Source organism: Notothenia rossii (genome assembly GCF_949606895.1).
Source record: "Notothenia rossii genome assembly, chromosome: 7".
NCBI lineage: Eukaryota > Metazoa > Chordata > Actinopteri > Perciformes > Nototheniidae > Notothenia > Notothenia rossii.
The window spans coordinates 70,141,819-70,161,524 of NC_136905.1; the positions used below are offsets into that span (position 1 = coordinate 70,141,819).

At 41.3% G+C, this 19,706-nt stretch overlaps 1 protein-coding gene across 2 annotated transcripts; it reads left to right on the plus strand.

The window, feature by feature from the left end:
• Positions 1-2,686: 2,686 nt before the first annotated feature.
• Positions 2,687-19,651, plus strand: hif1aa (hypoxia inducible factor 1 subunit alpha a). Of its 2 annotated transcripts, XM_079693807.1 has the most exons (15): positions 2,687-2,956; positions 11,834-12,024; positions 12,494-12,645; positions 12,917-13,001; positions 13,626-13,735; positions 14,729-14,931; positions 15,132-15,238; positions 15,366-15,513; positions 15,691-16,007; positions 17,032-17,225; positions 17,485-17,607; positions 17,692-17,939; positions 18,018-18,117; positions 18,212-18,302; positions 18,448-19,651. In XM_079693807.1, the coding sequence occupies exons 1-15, from the start codon at positions 2,925-2,927 to the stop codon at positions 18,615-18,617; spliced, it is 2,271 nt and encodes a 756-aa protein (XP_079549933.1). In that variant the 5' UTR covers positions 2,687-2,924; the 3' UTR covers positions 18,618-19,651. The 2 variants fall into 2 exon arrangements, with proteins under 2 accessions (XP_079549933.1, XP_079549934.1); XM_079693808.1 differs by lacking the exons at positions 2,687-2,956; positions 11,834-12,024; positions 12,494-12,645 and adding an exon at positions 12,732-12,764.
• Positions 19,652-19,706: the final 55 nt, after the last annotated feature.

The window sequence follows — 19,706 nt, forward strand, 5'->3', positions numbered from 1 at the left end:
AAGAATGATGCTGTTGCACTTTAAGAAGCATGCATTCAGTACAGTATTTGCTGTTGGTGGTATAAGTATAAGAAACTGTTCAAATAAAACAACAACAAAGGGAAAAGCTACTTGTATTGTTAGGAATCTTGTGCTCCCTCTTCTCTACCTGCAGACACACAAACAGCTTCGACCTTACAGAACGGAGTTGGTCTCTTCCTGTTGGTTACAGGGAGGAAGGCTTCAGGCACCACATCTGTTTATCTCCTCAGCCCCCTATCCTGTGGAAGAATGTGCGACTGAATACAAATGGGTGGCATCCGATAAAGAAAAGGCCTGTGTGTATAATCTGAAACTGAAAACAGTATCTCAAAAGTAGCTACTGCAAAGTTCTTTTTACTTACGAATAATACATTTGAACAAGTATGAGATCCTAAGCTCTACTTATTGTGAGTCAATCCCAGTTAAACATCATTAACCATGACTTAGAAGTGCATTGATCTCAGGGACTTAACAACCATCTAATCCACTTCAAGCATGCTCAAACAAAGATGAGCTGTGTGTGCTATACAAAGAACGGGACATTGGATTAAATTACTTTACTTTTTGTTTACCCATTAGTGTGGCCCTGTTTGGCAGCTTTCCTCCGGTAATGTCTGAATGAGACGCAAGATTTAGGAGCCTTGTCTCCGCTTTCATTACTGAGACTTACTGATGGCTGCCAGCAGTGTCTCTGCACCGCTCGATTGAATCTGTGTTCGACCCTGCTGTCCTGGCTGTATGATGTATATCCCCGAATGTGGCAACAGATAAGGACAAAAGAAATGCTTTACATAGACATCACCAGGACTTTTTCGTGCATCAACACGGAATCAGTTCTGTGATTAAGCACACACACTCAGCACCCCAGCCTATAGTGGTTGCATTAGATTATGGTTCTTACCCTGAGTAGGAATCGACTTAAAAAGCAGAATCCAATCAACCAGTGGTTGCTATTACAACAACAATGCAATCTTTCCCACACATTACAACATTTGTCTTTGAAAGCATTGTGTTAATGGTGTTGTTGCACAGCAGAGAGTGCTCTTACAGATATAACTGGAAGAGCATGTGTTCACCTTTATGAAATGACTAAAAGAGTAGAAAAAAGGTGTGGCTAGCACCTTAGACTTCTTCCAGACAATAATATAGTTTATCAGAATGACTAAATAAATAAACATCAGTTGCTGCAATTGTGTAATCTTTATTGCTATTACCTGTTACACACAATTTGTAACACATTGTCAGTCCTCTCTGGTAAAGCTCAGCTACTAGCATAGTGTAAGAACCCTGTAAATCCACATAATATGCTTTTCAACAGTTTTCTCATCCACACCTGTTTATAGGCCAACCAAAGAAATTCACAAAGTATTGCCTAGCTATACCAGGCCTTCCTATGTATTTGTTGGTCTGTGATTCAAAGTCTGAGTCTCACACACACTGACGTGCCAACAGTTCTGAGAAGTGACGACCAAAGCATTGCCCAAATGTCTCATAGCCAGATGTTAAAACCAACCATGGGATAAGTAAGAGGATGAATAACTGTATGGCAAAATATAAAAGAGAAAATTGAATGAGCTGTAAAAGTGGCTGGAAAATGATTTTACAAACATCATGTCTTCCAAATCCAGAGCTGAATGCCAGGCAATTTGAATAATTTCAGTGCAGGAGAGAAGGAGCCTGCCTGACTGGACAGAAATCTCTAAAGAAATCTCTTGGGAGCACTTTAGGCAAATAACCAAAACCATCTCTAAGCCAGTGAATGTTAAGTATAATCTATTTTTTTTAACTCCAAAGCACACACAAGCAATAATGTTGTGCTTGTCACTGAAGATAATATGTCTCAAATGTAGAAATACCTACTTTCTAATAACGATTATATGATCATTATCTTTTTACATCACCATGTACCACTCTGCTATAACATTGTGAAAATATTGGGAGTCTGGTAAAGTGAGGTGAAGAGATATCAACACAGAAAATCCCTTTCTCCTTATATATGTAGTTTGCACACAAACACTGATTAAATTTAACATCGTTTGAAATTATAACATAATTTTTTCAGTTTAAAATAACATATGTGTAGGAACTGGAGGGGGACAGGGCAGGGTGAGGTAAGGACAGACGACATGAATCTGACTCAAGTCATGTCAAGTATTATCAAAATAAAAGAAACTGTTTAGGTTTGACATTTGAACAGGATTTATTTGCAGCCAAAGCAAAAGCACAGCCATGGTTGTCCTCTACCCCTATGTAAACTCCTGTAAACATCAGCAAAACGCAGCTCCTGGAAATCCAGAAATGTAACATATAGTATGTCTTTGTACACAGTACAGAATACTAACATGATGCAAAACAGATATAAAAAGCACTTAATTTATTTTATACTTTTACTTGAGTTCAATTTTGAATGAAGGACGTGTTACCTGTATCTGAGTATTTAATTATTTCTAGTAGTGCTTTACTTAAGTAAATCATCTGAGTGCTTTTTCCACCTCTGGTCATAGATCACAGTGAATGTGAAAGTATTATGGTATGTGGCTCTACACGGGTTGCCTGTGCGCGTCCTCGGTGGAGAAGGCATGTGACTGCGCGCCCCCGCGGTGGCAGGGGGAGGAGCCTCTCAGCAGCTTCATACTATTGGCTCTCAGCGCAACTGTCTGTCTCCGCGAGTAACCTCTCTCTCCAGCGTGGCACCATTTCTACAGTACATAAGAGTAGAGGAGTGGGCTTTTTTAGCGGATGAAAGCTTGATTGCTTTGACAAAATATACACAGTGAAAACTCGTATGCAAAGCGCCTGAGGATTTACGGATTTATATCTGTTAATAAACGCGGTATTTTGGTTCATTTCTCGACGGCCCGGATACGGATAGAGAGATTCAACTCGGGTCCTTTCGTCCTGACATGGACACAGGAACTGTACCAGAAAAGAAAAGGTAACGCTGATGCGAGCTAGTGCTACACAGCAGGGTATGCTGTTGTTTGAGAGCTGACTTAACAACTTTTGTCTTCAAATGCCATTTGTTTTCTTCTCTTTGTGTGGCCTAATGTGATTTATTTCAAGGTTAACTGTTAGTTGAGCCGCGTGTTTTGTCGACAAAATGCGCGTGCTGGCGACGCTATTATGGTTAGCTTGATGCTAATAAAGCTGGCTAGCTGTCATATAGCTGTTGACGTTTGTTTACATCTAACGATATACCTAAGGCCTGTACTACGAATCCAGTTCAAGATACCCTGGATATGTTTGAGTTATCTGGCTTAACTAACCCTAACAAACGCGATCTCGCTAAACGGTCCTACGACGCTGGTTATCAACTCGGTAAATCAACCCAGGATTTGTTTCTCTGTCCACTGGCGTCCAGCTAAGAGGGCGTTCACGTGGAAGGCATGGATGGATACATTTTCATGTATGTAATTGTTTTTCCTGCACAGTGTAGAGTCTTGTTAGATACAGGTATTTCATAAAAAAACTTACTCGCTGGAGAATAGCTACAGAATTGATATCATTGAGCTGATCACAACTTGTCACAGATAATCCAGTCATCTCGAAGCTGCTTTCGGGCTGTGAATAAACAACTTGTGTTTTACTCTTAGGCTGTCTGAAGGTATGGACAGCTATTAAAGCTACTATACATCACATTAAGAACGATGTACAAATTAAAGTCGGACACAAATATATAATTTAAATGATTTATTCAAGTTTGCAATGTTTTGAACAGGCATCCACACAGTCACCTACTTTTTAATTTCCGATACCTCCCTGCTTTAAAGTTAATTTGGCTTTGCATGCTATTGTTTGTACGTTTGTATCTGTGTTGAGACTTCTGAGATGTAACATTGGCTCTATTTACATTTGTTGTAATTCTTACACATACCTCAATGTATCCAATTAACAGTGGTGTACTGTTTGTTTGTGATGTGTCAGCATTGATAGTGGAAAGCTGCCAGCCTCACGTGAGCAGCGCTGGAGAGAGGTGTGTGGTTTCTGATGAAATATTTAAGGTTGCTTGTTGTTGTCCTTGGTTTGAATTTCTCAATTTTTTCCGGTTTGGTTAGGCTTTGTGGCTAAGTTTAATTAGATACGTAATCAAATATAGTTTTCAAATTGTCATGGAAAGTTATAATTTAGGAATAGTTGTATTTAAAACAACCTTGATTTTCGCTGAACTTGTTTAGTTACTTTAATCATTTGAAAAGGGCCAAAATATTGTATTAGTTGCCACTAATTATCTGTGGCCGGAAATGCAATTTGGTAAAACAGCATCATTCTTTAGTTTATACATCTAAGTGGTGTGTCACACACTTACTACAGTTATAGTCATATAGTTAGTTTAATGAATCATTACAGATCAAATGGATGCTTTTGTCAGAATGATTGATTATATCGACTAGTTATCATTCAGTAGAACTATTACTCCAGCTGGGCTGAGTTGAGTTTTATGGTACGTCCACGTCGCGTGCTTCAACGGAGACGCTTCCCATTCACTTTGAATGGGGTGACGCTTTGCCGAACTGCATTGTGGTTCCGTCGCGTTGCTTTGCATCCGTTGCTCGCTTCGAAAGTTGAGAAAAGTTCAACTTTTCAAGCGTCACGGAAGTACCAGCCAATCAAATAATATGCCAGTACAAGCTCTAGCCAATCCAACTGCGTGCTTGTGTGTCCAGGCCGGGAGATTAATGTGATTGGTTGTTGGTCACACGCCAGACACGCCCACCGGCAAGCTTCAACGCAACGCTGCCTTGTGGACATACCGTTACCCCTAGATTCCACCGGGTCTGTCTGCGCAGCGTTTTTGGTCCGATCTTCTCCAGCGTCATAATCCCCCGTGCGCGTTTCAGAAGCGGAGCTTCTTGCATGCCGGTTTACAGTTTTTGTTGACTTGGGCATATTTCCTGGACAGGCTACTTTGTGCAGACAAAGTTAATAATAATTGTAATATTCCAGTTATAAACGACATGAATCAAAGATGCCTGTAAACCGGAGGATAACGCTGGCATTTCTCCTCCTACTTGAAAGACTACGGAGGGATAGGGTCTGCAAAACTAGTTTATTTTGGGGATTGACTGGATACTCTGACCGGTCCACTTCATGCCCGGCGCTATGCAACGCCTCGCATCATGTCGAAAATAGACTTGCATCCTATTTTTAGCGGAGCCCAGCACAGAGACGCTTCTGTCACGCTTCCGGCCACACACGGCGGTGTGCGTTGTCGCTTGCCGGCGGGCATATCTGAAGCTAGACCAACAACCAATCACCTGAATCTCCCGTCCCGGACACACAAGCAGCGGTTTGATTGGCTAGAGCTTGTACTGGCACATGATTCGATTGGCTGACGCTTCCGTCGAAGCTTCAAAAGTAGAACATTGCTCTACTTTTGCAGCGAGCACCGCGAGAAAAGCTACGCTTTGCTCCCACAATGCAGTTCGGTGAAGCATGACGTCACCCCATTCAAAGTGAATGAGCAGAAGCGTTGAAGCGTCAATGCACGCCGCCGTGTGTAGGGGCCGTTCTAGCCTTAACGCGGTGTGTCTGGTGGAATGGCACCCATTGACTAGAGTGGCCGGGATCGCTGTGACCGCCGTGGCGCAGACGGACCCGGTAGAATCTAGGGGTTAGGTTGACCTCTTGGTGTACATTGACCTACTTCAGTGAAAACATTCACAAGCTTCACTCAATCAATTACATCGTAATGTAAAAGAGTAGGGTCGTTTTCATTTGAAATATTGACATGGTGTAATCAATAAACTGATTGCCTTGAAAACATAAAATAACATGCAATTAAAAGTCCCCCCATTTTAATAGTTGACTGTAGCTATCGTCCTTTCAGTTTCAAGTAAATACTGGTGAGAATGTGTGAGAATATGATCTATTGTATTTATCTATTACTTGTTCTATAAGCCAATTACAAAAATTCCACTTTATATCGTTTTCAAAGTTGAACATCCCGTGTAGTTTCAATAAATATTTGCTAGGTTTCATCCATGCGGTGATTTTCGAGATGTGGTCTGGTTTGATGCAGTTTTATCCGGTGTCTCTGAGGTATTATTTCTGTCTCACCTCTTAATCACTAGGGTTTGACGTCAATAGGAGTGGCCAAATGTGTGTAGGGATGCCTGGCAATCTGGAGGTTGTCCTGTTTGAAGTTTTGTGAGCACAAGTCAGAACTTGTACCTCTGGGAATTGGTATTGATTGTTTGCAGACTTTTTTGAGATAAGTGGCTTTTGTGGCTGAAGACAGAGATGTGCTCTTAAGGCATTATTTTCACCCTACTTAAACCGTGCTTTCTGTGGATTTTCCATATAGCTCTATTCGTTTGCATGTTACTGTGAAAAATAAATATAGAGAAGGTTTTGCCAACAAGGTATATAATGGAAAAAAAGCTGATTAAACTTCCTAAGCTTTAATTGTCAGGACTGATTGATTGCGCTGAGAAGTTGCTCTTCACTGGAGGATAACGTTTCAAAAGGATACACGTCGGAAAATACTTTTACGGGGTTTTTTGTGCAGTAAGATTTCAAATCTTATCTTTGTACTGATACATCTTTAACATCATATCTCCATACATAATGTCTGCAATATGTTGCACATAAAAAATGTTTCCTGTTGAATGCATTTGCCAGTGCCCTTAGTTCGGTGTTCAAAATGTACCCAAATTGAATAATTCAGTGTTTAATCTTTCCTTTTTGCCATGGACTTATTGTCCATACTTAAATTGGATTTATGTTATATTAATTTTAAGGTTTGGGGCTTGTGCATGATGCCTTTGTTAGTCAACAAATAATGATAACTATGAATTACGATAACTGTAAACTACAGTATGATACCAAATTGCAACAAATAAATGTTAAAGTCATGCTCAAAGTAAGCCATTTTAAAATCAAATGTATGTTTTGTGAAACAGGCCAACGATCAGTAGCACAGATGATTTAAAGTGTACAATCTGATATTGTTGAATGGTCTCCCTGAGCCCTATATTTCCCTTGCCAATTTAAGGGTAAAAAAACGTACATTTATTTTTAATTGAAGTAAAACACTTTATCCGATGCAGGCGGATTTGTTAAAGCTGTTGGCTGAGTCTGACTAGCCGACCCTCAAAGGAGAGGCTCTTTTTGTTAAGAATGGAGGGTGTACTGTGGACTTGGTGGGTGCTCATAGGCCCAATGTTATCAGTTGTAGTAGTATTTGAGTTATGTTAGCTTAGTGAATGATTTATAATAGTGGTCATTTAGAGTGTGTTATCCAGGACCAAACCTCCCAGTGGACATGGACAAGAGTTCCTTTTGAAAGTAGTACATTATTTTTGTGTACTGTGAACTTAAACATGTAAGCCTTCAAGCTACCACTGATGAACTGTGAAAATATCAAATTCAACAGCGGATATATTTAGTATGGGGATAAACAAAAACCTGATTTACTTAGCATTTAAACTGGTAATCTGTTGTAACGTAAAATTGGACAAAGGCCAGTTACTCCCAAAACTGCAGTAATAGTGACTCAAAAACAAGTGTTTTTTGTCGATAATTGTTGCTACCTCATATGCTATGTGTTTCCCTTAAGGGCTCCTTACTGTTCTTCCCGCATGACAAAATAATGGCGGTGCAGTTACTAGCGCTACTCTTGGTTGATGATTTATTGAGTAGCTAAACACAAGAAAATATCTTACAACAGCGCTTACTGTTGCTCTTTTATCCCACTTCTAAAATAGGGAACCCTATTGATTTTATTATCCACTAAAATATTCAAAGCATTTTTGTGATGCCTTGGTGATATTATACTCTGCTGCTTTTAAGACTGTCCATTCATGTATTAAATGTATGCCCATGGTTTATTTGTCTGTAAAATGGTTTTATTTTCAGCGATACTCTACATGTATTCCCATATAAGGATAGTTGTGGTGTTACCCCGAACGGCATTATATAACAGATAAGACGGTGTTTACTATCATCTCACTGAGCAGGACTGACAGGAGAACATGAATAGGTCAGCCCCTATAATAACACACTGGTAGTAAGTATTGTCTAGGCCACTTTCATTTACACGGTTTTGTTTTAAATGTGTGACTCCAATCCACTTCTTCAAATCTGTTTACAACTCAAAATGTACACTTTGTTTACATAACTACTGGGGATCGACCGATATGGCTTTTTCAAGGTCGATACCGATTATTAGTAATCAAGGAGACCGATAACCGATATTTGGAACCGATATGCATTTGCAGTAAAATCTGAAAATCTTGTTGTCAAAATGTAGAATAACACAACTTCTTTGAAATGCCTTTTTTATGTTTAATGAACTTTTCAACATCTTAAAACTGGTTTCCTCTCTGTGAGCCTGAGTAAAGTAAATGAAGTTAAAATAAAATAAAAACTTGTTCTGAACTTCTGATATTTGAGTCTCACTCATTTAGTAGTCCCAGAGCCGTATAATAGAATATATATATATATATATATATATATATATATATATATATATCATTCTCTCTATATGGCGTTGAGTAGTCCCAATTCAGCAGCACCAGATTGTGGTGCAGAAAGCAGAGTTGCTGCGAGGCTCCACTAGCAGCCGTCACAGTCCCAGTCGTCCCAGTGCGTCCCAGTTTCTCCGCTGCGAGACGCTACCCGCCCCCCACGTCCTTTGCTCAAGTAGAAGTACAAATACTCGTGTTTAAAAAGACTGGTAGAAGTACTGACTAAACTTCTCTACTCAAGTAAAAGTAAAGAAGTATGGGCTTCGAAATGTACGTAAAGTACCCATAACTACCAACTGTTATAAAGAGTAACTGACCTCACTTTATATTAATAGAACAATAATGAATGTTTTGATGCTGAACAATGGCAAAATGACAAAGTGGTCATTTGTCCTTCTTGCTTAGAAAAGACCAGGAAATGATGGATACACTGATCGTGTTAAAATCAATAGGCACGCCATGACTCTAAATAATAAATAATAATGATCAAGCCACCAAACACAGATTCAAACTAAAGTAACGAGCCTGTTTTGAAAATGTAAGAAGTAGAAAGTACAGGTATATTGTGTTACAAATGTAAGAAGTAAAAGTAAAAAGTCGTCAGAAAAATAAGTAGTAGTAAAGTACTGATACCAGAAAAATGTACTTAAGTACAGTAATGAAGTATTTGTACTCCACTACTTACCACCTCTGGTCAGCGCAAGGGCATCATTTGCACCTTACAGCCTGATTATTGCATAACTATTTGTGGGTTTATTGTGACCGTTCTGTCACGGGGCTTCGTTTGACACATTTGATACGGTTAAGGGGTTTGCTTTTATCTACATTCTGAATTATTTTATGATCTGTATGTTTGAATAAGTTTCCTTCCCCTCTGAATCGTTTGTATTGTAGTAATAACACGCAGGGACTCAGACACTTTACTGTTTGAATGTAGGCTTAGTTCATGTCTCTCCTCTGTCCCTGTCAGCAGAGGAATATTACAGATTAATTCATTTGCATAGGATTTGCATGAAGGCATGTGACACAACGGCTTGCAGACACTACAACGGAAAATAATTTGTAATAATCAATCAGCCTTCAGTGGAAGGGCAGCCGATTACAATGTGTGAAGTTAGTCGGACATTAGATCATCAGAAGCTTAGCCACTAGCTATAGCAAGAGGACTTTTAGTGTCCCTGTCTACCGTGGTTTGTTAATCATTTGTGATACATTTCCCTCTGATGACACATTAACTACTTTACTTGAATGTAGGTTGGAGGTGATATTGTTAAAGTAAGTGCCAAAGTCAGATTTGAAAGAAAGGAAATATGTTGATCCCAAGGTGTTTGCATTAATCTGCGATCGCCTTTCAAAGTGACTCGTCCTCTGGGATTGACAGGAGATGTTGCAAATATTTGTGTGTGGTATCGGCAAATATGCAAACATGAGGATGAATGTATACACGTATGGCTGTAATTGAAGACTTGGTTGAAACTTGTTTATATCACAGTAAACATTAACATGTTTTAGAGGAGGGGGAGGATTGTATGTATATGCACAACCAAGAACCTCAATTAGGTCATATATTTTTCCGTGGGCCTTTGTTCGTCAAACTGGGATTAGATGAACAAGGAAAGAGGTCTATTGTGGTTGGGCAAAGATCCAACATGGGTTAAGTGGTTACATCTTTGTTTGTTTTTTGGTTTGAATTCTTAAGGTTGAAAGTGATCAATTTCATTCTGCACTGTTTGTACTCAGCTTATCGCTTATTTTACCTCTTTCAAGGATGTTTTGTTTCTTGGTTTGGTTTGTTAACAAGCATGGTTACGGAAGAACTAGTGGCCTGACTTCTGAGGTGCTGCATGGGCCTAGGAAGAACCCATGCATTTTGGAGAAGATTTGAATCCATTGACCGGTATTTTTATTTGATCTGAAATCTCTATTGGATGTAAAGTTTTGGCACATAACCAAACACTCTCCCTATTCTCTACCCTATGAGAGACCTGTCTGTTACCCTGCCAGACAATTTGATATTCAGGAGGCTACATTGTTAGAGAGCCTTAAATAACAGCATGGCCTTGGCCGTTGCTGTAAGTACACAACAGATCAATTTCAATTAGGTGTACATTTCAAAGCCAAGGACTTTTGAACTGCCATCCATTTTGATGCTGCTCCATTGGCCAAATGCATTTGAGGTTACGAGGTTGTGGTTGTGAGAGAGGGAGATAATGGCACCAGCACTAATGTTGACTATTATGTTGCAGATTTAGCCAGTCTATTTCTGTTGGCGTAGCTTCACACATGCCCACTTTTACGAATAAAACTCAATTAGTTCCTGGTTTGAAAGTCACGGTTTTCCATATCGAGAAATCCATCAAATAACATAAGCATTTGTATAGTAACTTGAACAATTCAATGTGTCCTTTTTAAAGTCTGCCTCTTTTTTCATTTTTAAAACACTGCCAGGACTTAAGTTCTTGTTTACAGTGTGTTGAGAGTCCATTAGCCAGACCTTGGATAAATGCCTGGACGAACGCTTCATCTAATATGGAACCTGAGCTAGTAGATGGCAGTTTTGAGGGATTCTTATTAGGGCTGCACAATATATTGATTTTTACCGTGATCGCAATGACTACGTGCGTAACAACCTCTACGCATAAAGATCATGATAGTTCACTCTGTGATATGTTTGAGTTAGATAAAAGAGAGATGGGTAGATATTGCTCTTCGAAACATTATCGGTGCCTTTTGTATTCAGTTTTAATGTTAGATATGTTCAGCAAATGAATGTTTTAAATACTTTCAGTTGTTATTTATCTGAAATGTGTTGTAATGTTTTGCTGTCTACTGAAAGCAGTAGAAGGGCTGAACTTGGTACTTTTCAATATCAGTTCATTTTATTATCGCGATATTCAGGTCAAATGAGTTTGTCCGGGTGTGTGAAGTCGTCACTGAGTCTGTGTTTCTCTGTGTTAGCATTATCATTCTCCCCCCTGTGGATTCTTTCGCCCAGACTCATAAATGTCAGGATGATTGGTGTCGCACTGTAGCTCGACTGTGCACCAAGAGAAAGACAGAGGAGTCCATGCCCGGCCCCCAGCCAATCACTGAGGGGGCGGCAGCCAATAAGACAGTTGCAGATAGCCATGTATGTAAATGAGTCTGACGGGGGTCCAGACAGCTGCTTGGCTGAGAGCTTGCTTGCTGCAGACTCCAGCTGCTGCTGCCTCCTCTGTGACAGCAGAGCAGACCCCACACACACACACACACTTAGTCAGGATGTCAGCTCTTGTAGTGTGCATAGTGGGATCAGAAGCAGTGTGTGGCCATGCTGTGGCTGACCAACCTCCTGTCCCCCGCAGGGTGAGCTCGGACCGGAGGAAGGAGAAGTCCAGGGATGCAGCGCGGAGCCGGCGTGGGAAGGAGTCTGAGGTTTTCTACGAGCTGGCCCAGGAGCTGCCCCTGCCCCACAGCGTCAGCTCCAGCCTGGACAAGGCCTCCATCATGAGGCTCATCATCAGCTACCTGCGCATGAGGAAACTGCTGAGCACTGGTCAGTAGCGGCTGTTGTTGTTGTTGTTGTTGTTGTTGTTGTTGTTGTTGTTGTTGTTGTTGTACCTGTCAGGACACAAACTTGGGGCACATACGATCTAAAAAATAAAATAAAAAAAAAGAAGATAATTCTGGACTTCATTGATGATTAAATTCTGTAACCATTGTCATTATTATCATAGAGGCATCCTGAGAATTAACTATTTGGATAAAGGTGCCAGATACTACATTAAAACACGTTTTTGACCCACTGGGATAAAACAGTGTCATGGGAGGAAAGCAAACCCTGAATCAGCTGTTCTTCTCAGAGACACATATGCTCAACATAGATCTCTTACCTGCGGGTAGTGTGTTTTTCTGTGTCGCAGTGTCCTGCCTAGTTCTTTTGACAATAAAGTCTTTTCATGTGACTTATCTATTTTTGTTTTTGTTTTTTTCCCTATCCCTCCCCTCTATGTTATCTCCTCCAGAAGAGCCAATGGCAGAGGAGGAAACAGATCTCGATGCCCAGCTCAACGGCTCCTACCTAAAGGCTTTGGAGGGCTTTCTCATGGTGCTGTCGGAAGACGGAGATATGATCTATCTCACCGAGAATGTCAACAAGTGCCTGGGGCTGGCACAGGTTGGTCCGATTTGACCTGCTGTGTCTCAACAATAAAGAGACCGCAGAGGAAAGAGTTTAAGATCAATGGAAAATGGAGTCAGACGCAGAAAATAAAATATGGTTATTGTTAACGTTATGTAAGTTTTTACAGATTCTGTTCAATAAACAGAGAAATACACATTAGGCCTTTAATTGTAAACGTTTGAAAGTTGCCACACTGTACACCATTACTGAATCAGCTGCATGTACCAACATGGACTAACACTCTGCTCTCTCTCTCTCTCTGCAGTTTGACCTGACTGGATACAGTGTGTTTGACTTCATTCATCCCTGTGACCAGGAAGAGCTGAGGGAGATGCTGGTGCACAAAACAGGTGAGAGACCAAACAGGAAGAAATACAAATAACTCTCAACTGGCAAACTCAGACCAGGAGGCTATCGGAACAAGTTATTTTCCCCCACTTCAGTCCAGAGGCCAACGTGATTAGAGTAAGGTTGGCTAGTTTTTGGACTTAAGTGACCCAGCTTCACTCAACATTACTGTAACAGAACACTCCATCTCTGAAACAATTCCTTTTTTGCTCACACAACACACATTTACATTGTTTTGTTTCAGTGATTTAGTTTAAGTATGTTTTTTTTTTCTTCCAGGGAGTTCAATTATGTTTCTTAGCAAAACTTTGATGTGAAACTGATTTAGGATAAAACCTCCCAGTTCTCCCCACTGACGTTTGCTTTATAACAGAATGTGTTATCAGCGCCTGACTGGGTCCACATTTGCTTTCCTCCTGTGCCATTTAGCACGCTGATATTATCTCTGCTACAACAGCTGGGTACTTCACTTCCTCTTTTTTTTTTACCAGGCTATTGGCTAAGCTTACCACATTGTTTCACAGCCTAATGTCTCCTGAGAATGCAAATGTTAACTGTTGGCAATTTAAAATTAAAAAAACAGCAATTGATTCGGTCAGCATGTCTTCCTGTTTGTGTGATTTCAGGCTCTAAAAAGACCAAGGAACCAAACACAGCACGCAGCTTCTTCCTCCGAATGAAATGCACTCTCACAAGCAGGGGCCGCACTGTGAATGTCAAATCAGCTGCATGGAAGGTAAGGCCCTAGAGGAATCGGTGAGAAAATGCTTTTAGAAATGTTAAAACAAGTATCGTTATACATATTCATTTGGTTAGAGGAATTCATTCCATTAACACTTTGCTCAGTCTACCATGTGCTAGTATGTTTATCAACACAAGGGATGTGAGTGAGGCTTATCAAACTTCATTCAACCACAGTCTGACTCAAAAGTGGTAAATATTATCTTTCTGATTATTTTATTTAACTTTTATCAATGACGTGAAAGGCTTCCTTCAGGGTTGTAGAGCATGTCAAATCACGAGACTGGATAATGACAGCTATTGTGTTTAAAAGCCACTTCCCACTCGCAGCCTTTAAGATGGAAAGAGAGCAACTAAACACATACTAATATTTTCTTGTTGAAGTATTTAAAAAAAAAAAAAAAAAAAAATCTTGTTGTATTTGATTATTGCCTGTAGGGAAAGAGTTAGAATACTGAAGTTTAAATGCAGAAACTAGAGTAGCGGATGTTTTTAAAGCAGCAGTAATCCAATAACCCTAATGTGCAAAGGAAATTAGAACATTATACTAGTCCTAATACAAATGAAACCATTAGTGTCTCTGTTTGACATACACATATAGGAAAGTGCATTCAACCCATATTTTAACTGGTAATTGACCTAATAGAAAAACTGTTGAGTAAGTATGAAAACTTACGACTCAAATGATTAACCCACCATTTAAAAAGACTAATCTTCACTTATTGGCAAAGCCCTAACCACAAATGTATCTCAGAGTGCTTCTTAAATGTCTTTTACAATTGCATTTCCCCCTACACAAATTAAAGTATAGAAACATTGAAAAGAAAAAGTCAATATGTTTAGGCAAAATACTGAGGCAACATAACTGAGGAGATTTCAAAGCACCCTGTATTTGAATGTATTTATTTATCCAGGAAAACTGTTAACGCTCAATGGGGTCTGGGAATGGTAATAGAAGTGTAAAGACCCTCCTGTTGTCGCTCTCCAGGTGCTCCACTGCTCTGGTCATGTCCGTGTGTATGACGGCTGCACTGAGGAGACTCCCAACGGACACAAGGAGCCCACAGTCCCCTACCTGGTTCTGATCTGCGACCCCATCCAACACCCCTCCAACATCGAGGTCCCTCTGGACACCAAGACATTTCTCAGCCGCCACACAATGGACATGAAGTTCACCTATTGTGACGAGAGGTGCGTTGGTCCTGAGTGAATATTGCAAATCTTAACGTAAATGTATTCAGCTGCTTCAACCAGCCGTGTACTTTCTATTGGGCTTCATTGCCAAAGCTCTCACTAACATGGTCACACAGAGCCCCCTAGTGTTCAGTGGAGATACTGCAGAAGCTGAGTGTGAGTGAGTGGAGGAAGTCATCTTTTGTTTGCTTGTCCAGGATCACTGAGCTGATGGGTTATGACCCGGACGACCTGTTGAACCGCTCTGTGTATGAGTACTATCACGCTATGGACTCAGACCATCTTACCAAGACTCACCACAACTGTAAGCATGAACAACATGAGTGCATGAATTCAATCTTGCTCTTAAATCCACAACAAACCTGTTATTTTTGCTAAACCTTCAGCCAAATGTCTGAATCTATCTTTACCTCCCGTTTCTTTGCTTTTAGTGTTTGCAAAGGGCCAGGTAAGCACAGGCCAGTACCGGATGTTGGCTAAAAGAGGCGGCTTTGTGTGGGTGGAAACACAAGCCACTGTCATCTACAACAACAAGAACTCTCAGCCACAGTGCATCGTCTGCCTCAACTTTGTGCTCAGGTACTATAAAGGCTCTTTGAACAGTATTTCAGAAGAGATTGTAATGAAGTCAGCTGTTTAGTTTTAGGTGAAGTGAAATAGCTGGTTTGTACAAAAAAGACATACTACAATTTCTTTCTGCATATTTTCAGAGCCTTTGCACTCAGAGAACCTAATCCTAACATAACTCTGTTACAGTGGCATCCAGGAGGAGAAACTGGTCCTGTCTCTGGAGCAGATGGAGGATGTGAAGCCAGTGGACCAGGAGGAGGAGGAGGAGCAGCAGGAGGAAGTGAAGGCTGTGGTGGAGATCAGGGAGTTGGACATGTCCCCGGCCCTGAAGGAGGTGGAGGAGAAAGGCCCAGAGCTGGATGTGATCAAACTGTTCACTCAGGCCGCAGAGGCCCAGACGTTTGTGAGCCTGTACGACCAGCTGAAGGAGGAGCCGGAGGCCCTCAACCTGCTGGCCCCGGCTGCCGGAGACGCCATCATCTCCCTGGACTTCAGCTGCCCTGGTTCGTGGCCTCATTTACACACAAACACACTCTAACCCCTCGTCCACACCACAAACATATCACACATATTATTCACTCAAACGTCTCACGCAGAAGACACATACGCAGGAATACGCGAGGTTGATGCTAAATTAAACAATACTACTTTTATTGAATTTATTGTTATTTATGCTATTTTTTCCTTTTTTGCTGATTAGTTATTAATTGTATTAGGTGTGGGGCACTTCATTGGTTCAAAATGCTTCAAGTTCTTTTTCCACTGTAGGTCTGAATGACCATCATATGCATCCGTGTTGATGTAAAAACAGATCAGGAGTTCCCACACATTTAAAAAAAAATAGACGGTCGCTTTAGAGTTACTTGAAGTGACTTTTGCAGTCTAGACTATAGGCCCAGTATAGTTCCGATAGTTCTTCAAATGTTGCGTTCACACCAAAAAAATCCGTAACTAGAACTTAGTTCATGAGAACCTTTTCACCCCCTTTTCAGTCCCTGCTAGAGAGCAGGTACTTTCCTGGGGAAAAAAAGTTTCCATTTCTGATTGCCTGGGCGGATTGCAAACCACGCCCCGTAAAACACGGAAACATGCTGTGAAGCCGCCATTGTATTTGCTGGCATTAGCATTATTAGCAATAGCCTAGCGCACCAACGGAGAGAGACTAACTAATTGCAACACAAAAAAAAACATTGGAGTGATGAGGTGTCGGCGTTCTGGCGATTCACTTGAAAGGCTTCAGCAGCATCTACTGAAGCCAGTCCCCAACTCCGGGGACTTCCGACGGCAGTATACGCCGTGAAGTTGTTTGCGGCCTGCCAGTAAACCCAAAGCAGAAGAAGTGACGTCAGCGGCTTCATTTGCCTAATCCTCCCTCGGGGACTTATTCCGGTGTGAACGCGATCTGCTTTAGTTCATCAGAACTAAAGAGTTCTGATGGCGCCTTATGAGTTAAACTTCTCCCCAGCAGTTAATAAGGGTTTATACACTGGGTGATCGATTCTAACCTCCCTCTCTCTCCTGATACAGATTCAGAGATCCAGCTGGTGAAAGAGGTCCCCCTCTACAACGATGTAATGCTTCCCTCCACCAGTGACAAGCTGGCTCTGCCTCTCTCCCCTCTGCCGCCGTGCGAGCCCCTCCATGTCAGCACCATCAGCTCTGAGGCTGCCAAAGCTGAGAGCTTTCCGTCCAGCACCTTCACCAGCCTCAGATCAGCAGAGGTCAGACACTCAATTATTGTCACACACTTTTTCTCCACTTACTGTTACTATGAACAGCTTGTAATATAAACAAATAGAGTAATAGATATAAACTAATTCTGTAAACTTTATATTTCGCAATTGCCATTTATATTAACAATTAACATATGATGTTCGAAGCCTTCAATGTGCTTGAATGTTACTGTTTGTAGTTGTATGAACCCTTCACTTACGAATATGTACTGAGAAGTGAATGACCTTGGACTTCTTTTCTCTTTAGGCTGGCAGTCTCATGGACTTTTGTTTCCCCATGGACTCGGAGATGAAATCAGATTCCAAACTAGACTTTGTGGAGAAGCTGTTTGCCATTGATACAGATCCCAAGAACCTCTTCACCACACAGGTAACAATGCCAGGAGATTTCTTGAAACACTAAACACTAAAGGTTTCTGCCTTCTGATTCTATCCTCTTTTTTCTCCCATGAAGGCGATGGAAGACTTAGATCTGGAGATGCTGGCTCCCTACATCCCCATGGACGATGACTTCCAGCTGCGCAGCCTGACCCCAGAGGAGCCTCTCTCCTGTGGACCTGTCAAATCCCTGCAGAGCTCTCCAATCCACATCACACAGGACATCCACAGCTATCCCTTCTCCCCGGTCAGTGCACCAGGCAGCCGCACAGCATCCCCAGCACTTCTCAGGGCCCCTCAAACGGCCCCCATAATTGCTATGAGGTAAGTCCCCAAAATGCACAACATGTGTTGCTTTGTAATGGTTTTTTGTGTTTGCTAATAACCATTACTGTGCCGCAGGACCCCACAGCTGGACAAAGAAGTCTCGCTCAGGACCCTGGCAGCCCAGAATGCACAGCGCAAAAGAAAAATGGGTGACATAAAAGAGATTATTGGACAGGTAACGCCCCAACATTCAAATGTGTTTTTCATAGAACCTACTTTATGTGTACAGATGGAGATATTGAGTGTCATTTTGTTGATGATTTTCCTAGGGTACTTTGCCCCAGGAACAAGTGGAGCAGGGCAAAAAGCTGAAGGCCTCAGAGTCAGGAACAACCAGGACCATACTCCTGCTGCCTTCAGGTGATTCAAGCAGATCAGAAATAAATACTTAAGTCTGTTTTTTTATATACAGACCAAGGAGCAACCTAGGGCTTTTAAACAGCATACAGTGTAAGCACTAAACACCAATAGAATCATAACTCTTTAATATCTCGTTCTTCCTCAGACATGGCGAGCCGTCTGCTGGGCTGCACATCGGAGAACACCAGTTCCCTCTTCAGCCTGCCACATCTGACCCGGGACGACTGCGAGGTGAACGCCCCGCTGCAGGGCCGCCAGTGCCTGCTGCAGGGAGAGGAGCTGCTGTGCGCTCTGGACCATGTCAATGTCATCTAACTTCTATTGGACTCTCTGCCCACTGCTGGACACTACAATTTCTCCCTCATATTGTCACTCCCTCTGCGTGACCCTAAATGTCGCCCCCCCCCCCACTGCCCCTTATTTATGTATCTGTATGAGTTTGACTATAGTCCGCTGTTCGTGCACCCATGTGATATCTGCAGCATTCCACCGTGACAAACACCATGGCAGCATCTTGCTTTTGGTGCAAGGGGTTCAGGCATCACAAGATGTCCAAATGTCGTTTTTATTGTTTTTGTCTTTCCTCTCTTCCCGGGGAGTCTCTCAGCACACAACGCCTCGACAGATGACCCTTTTCCAGCAGCTCACCACAGACCCTGGCACTACTGCCAGCAGTGTATTGTAAGCTTCAGTCGCACAATTTATATTTTCTTAAAAATAAAAATATTACCAGCAATATATATTATGCCTTTTTAAAGTCGTTCTAATGGGATTTGAACCATTTTATTTTTCCTCCCATACTTGTATGTTGTAGTACTCGTACTTAACAAGATGTCTTTAGTCCAGAAAGTATGAACATATTTTTTAAACCGTAGGTGGTTTGAATGTTATCTCCATTTAATAGCTATCAGTTTTTTAGGTAATTTAATTGTGTAGCAGTCCAGTACATGTCACTTTATTACTTTACTGTAAGTGTGTGTTACTGTACATTTACCAGGGAAAATTGTATTTACTCAGTTGGGCTTCACAGCTTCTTAGTCTCAAGGTGAAATCTGAGAGTAAGCGCCTCACTTTGGTTTTTAATTGCTTCTCATCATGGAGAATTTGCTTCTTTTTTTTCTCTAACATGAAGTGAATTCATGTTTTTAGTTTATACTGTGCGTGACATACTCAAACCAGTATGTTAAAATAAGTGGGATATTCATATTTGACTTGTGTGATCACTATCATGTTAGCAATTGTGAGTTGTCAAACTTGTTGGCTCAGTTTAATACCATTGATCCATGCCATATTATTGGGTCGCTCATGCTTCTTGTTGCCGTCGAATATTAAATGGCTTGTATGGGGTATATTGTTTCAGATTTCCTTTTTTCACAAACACTGTATTTTGGGCTCTGAAAACAA

What these genes read in the sequence shown, in the direction of transcription:
- hif1aa (XM_079693807.1), top strand. Translation starts at nt 2,925, where the DNA reads ATGGACACAGGAACTGTACCAGAAAAGAAAAG. An exon ending in CCAGCCTCAGATCAGCAGAG is followed by an intron (nt 17,226 to 17,484) that starts GTCAGACACTCA and finishes TTTTCTCTTTAG; the next exon opens with GCTGGCAGTCTCATGGACTT. An exon ending in GCCCCCATAATTGCTATGAG is followed by an intron (nt 17,940 to 18,017) that starts GTAAGTCCCCAA and finishes ACTGTGCCGCAG; the next exon opens with GACCCCACAGCTGGACAAAG.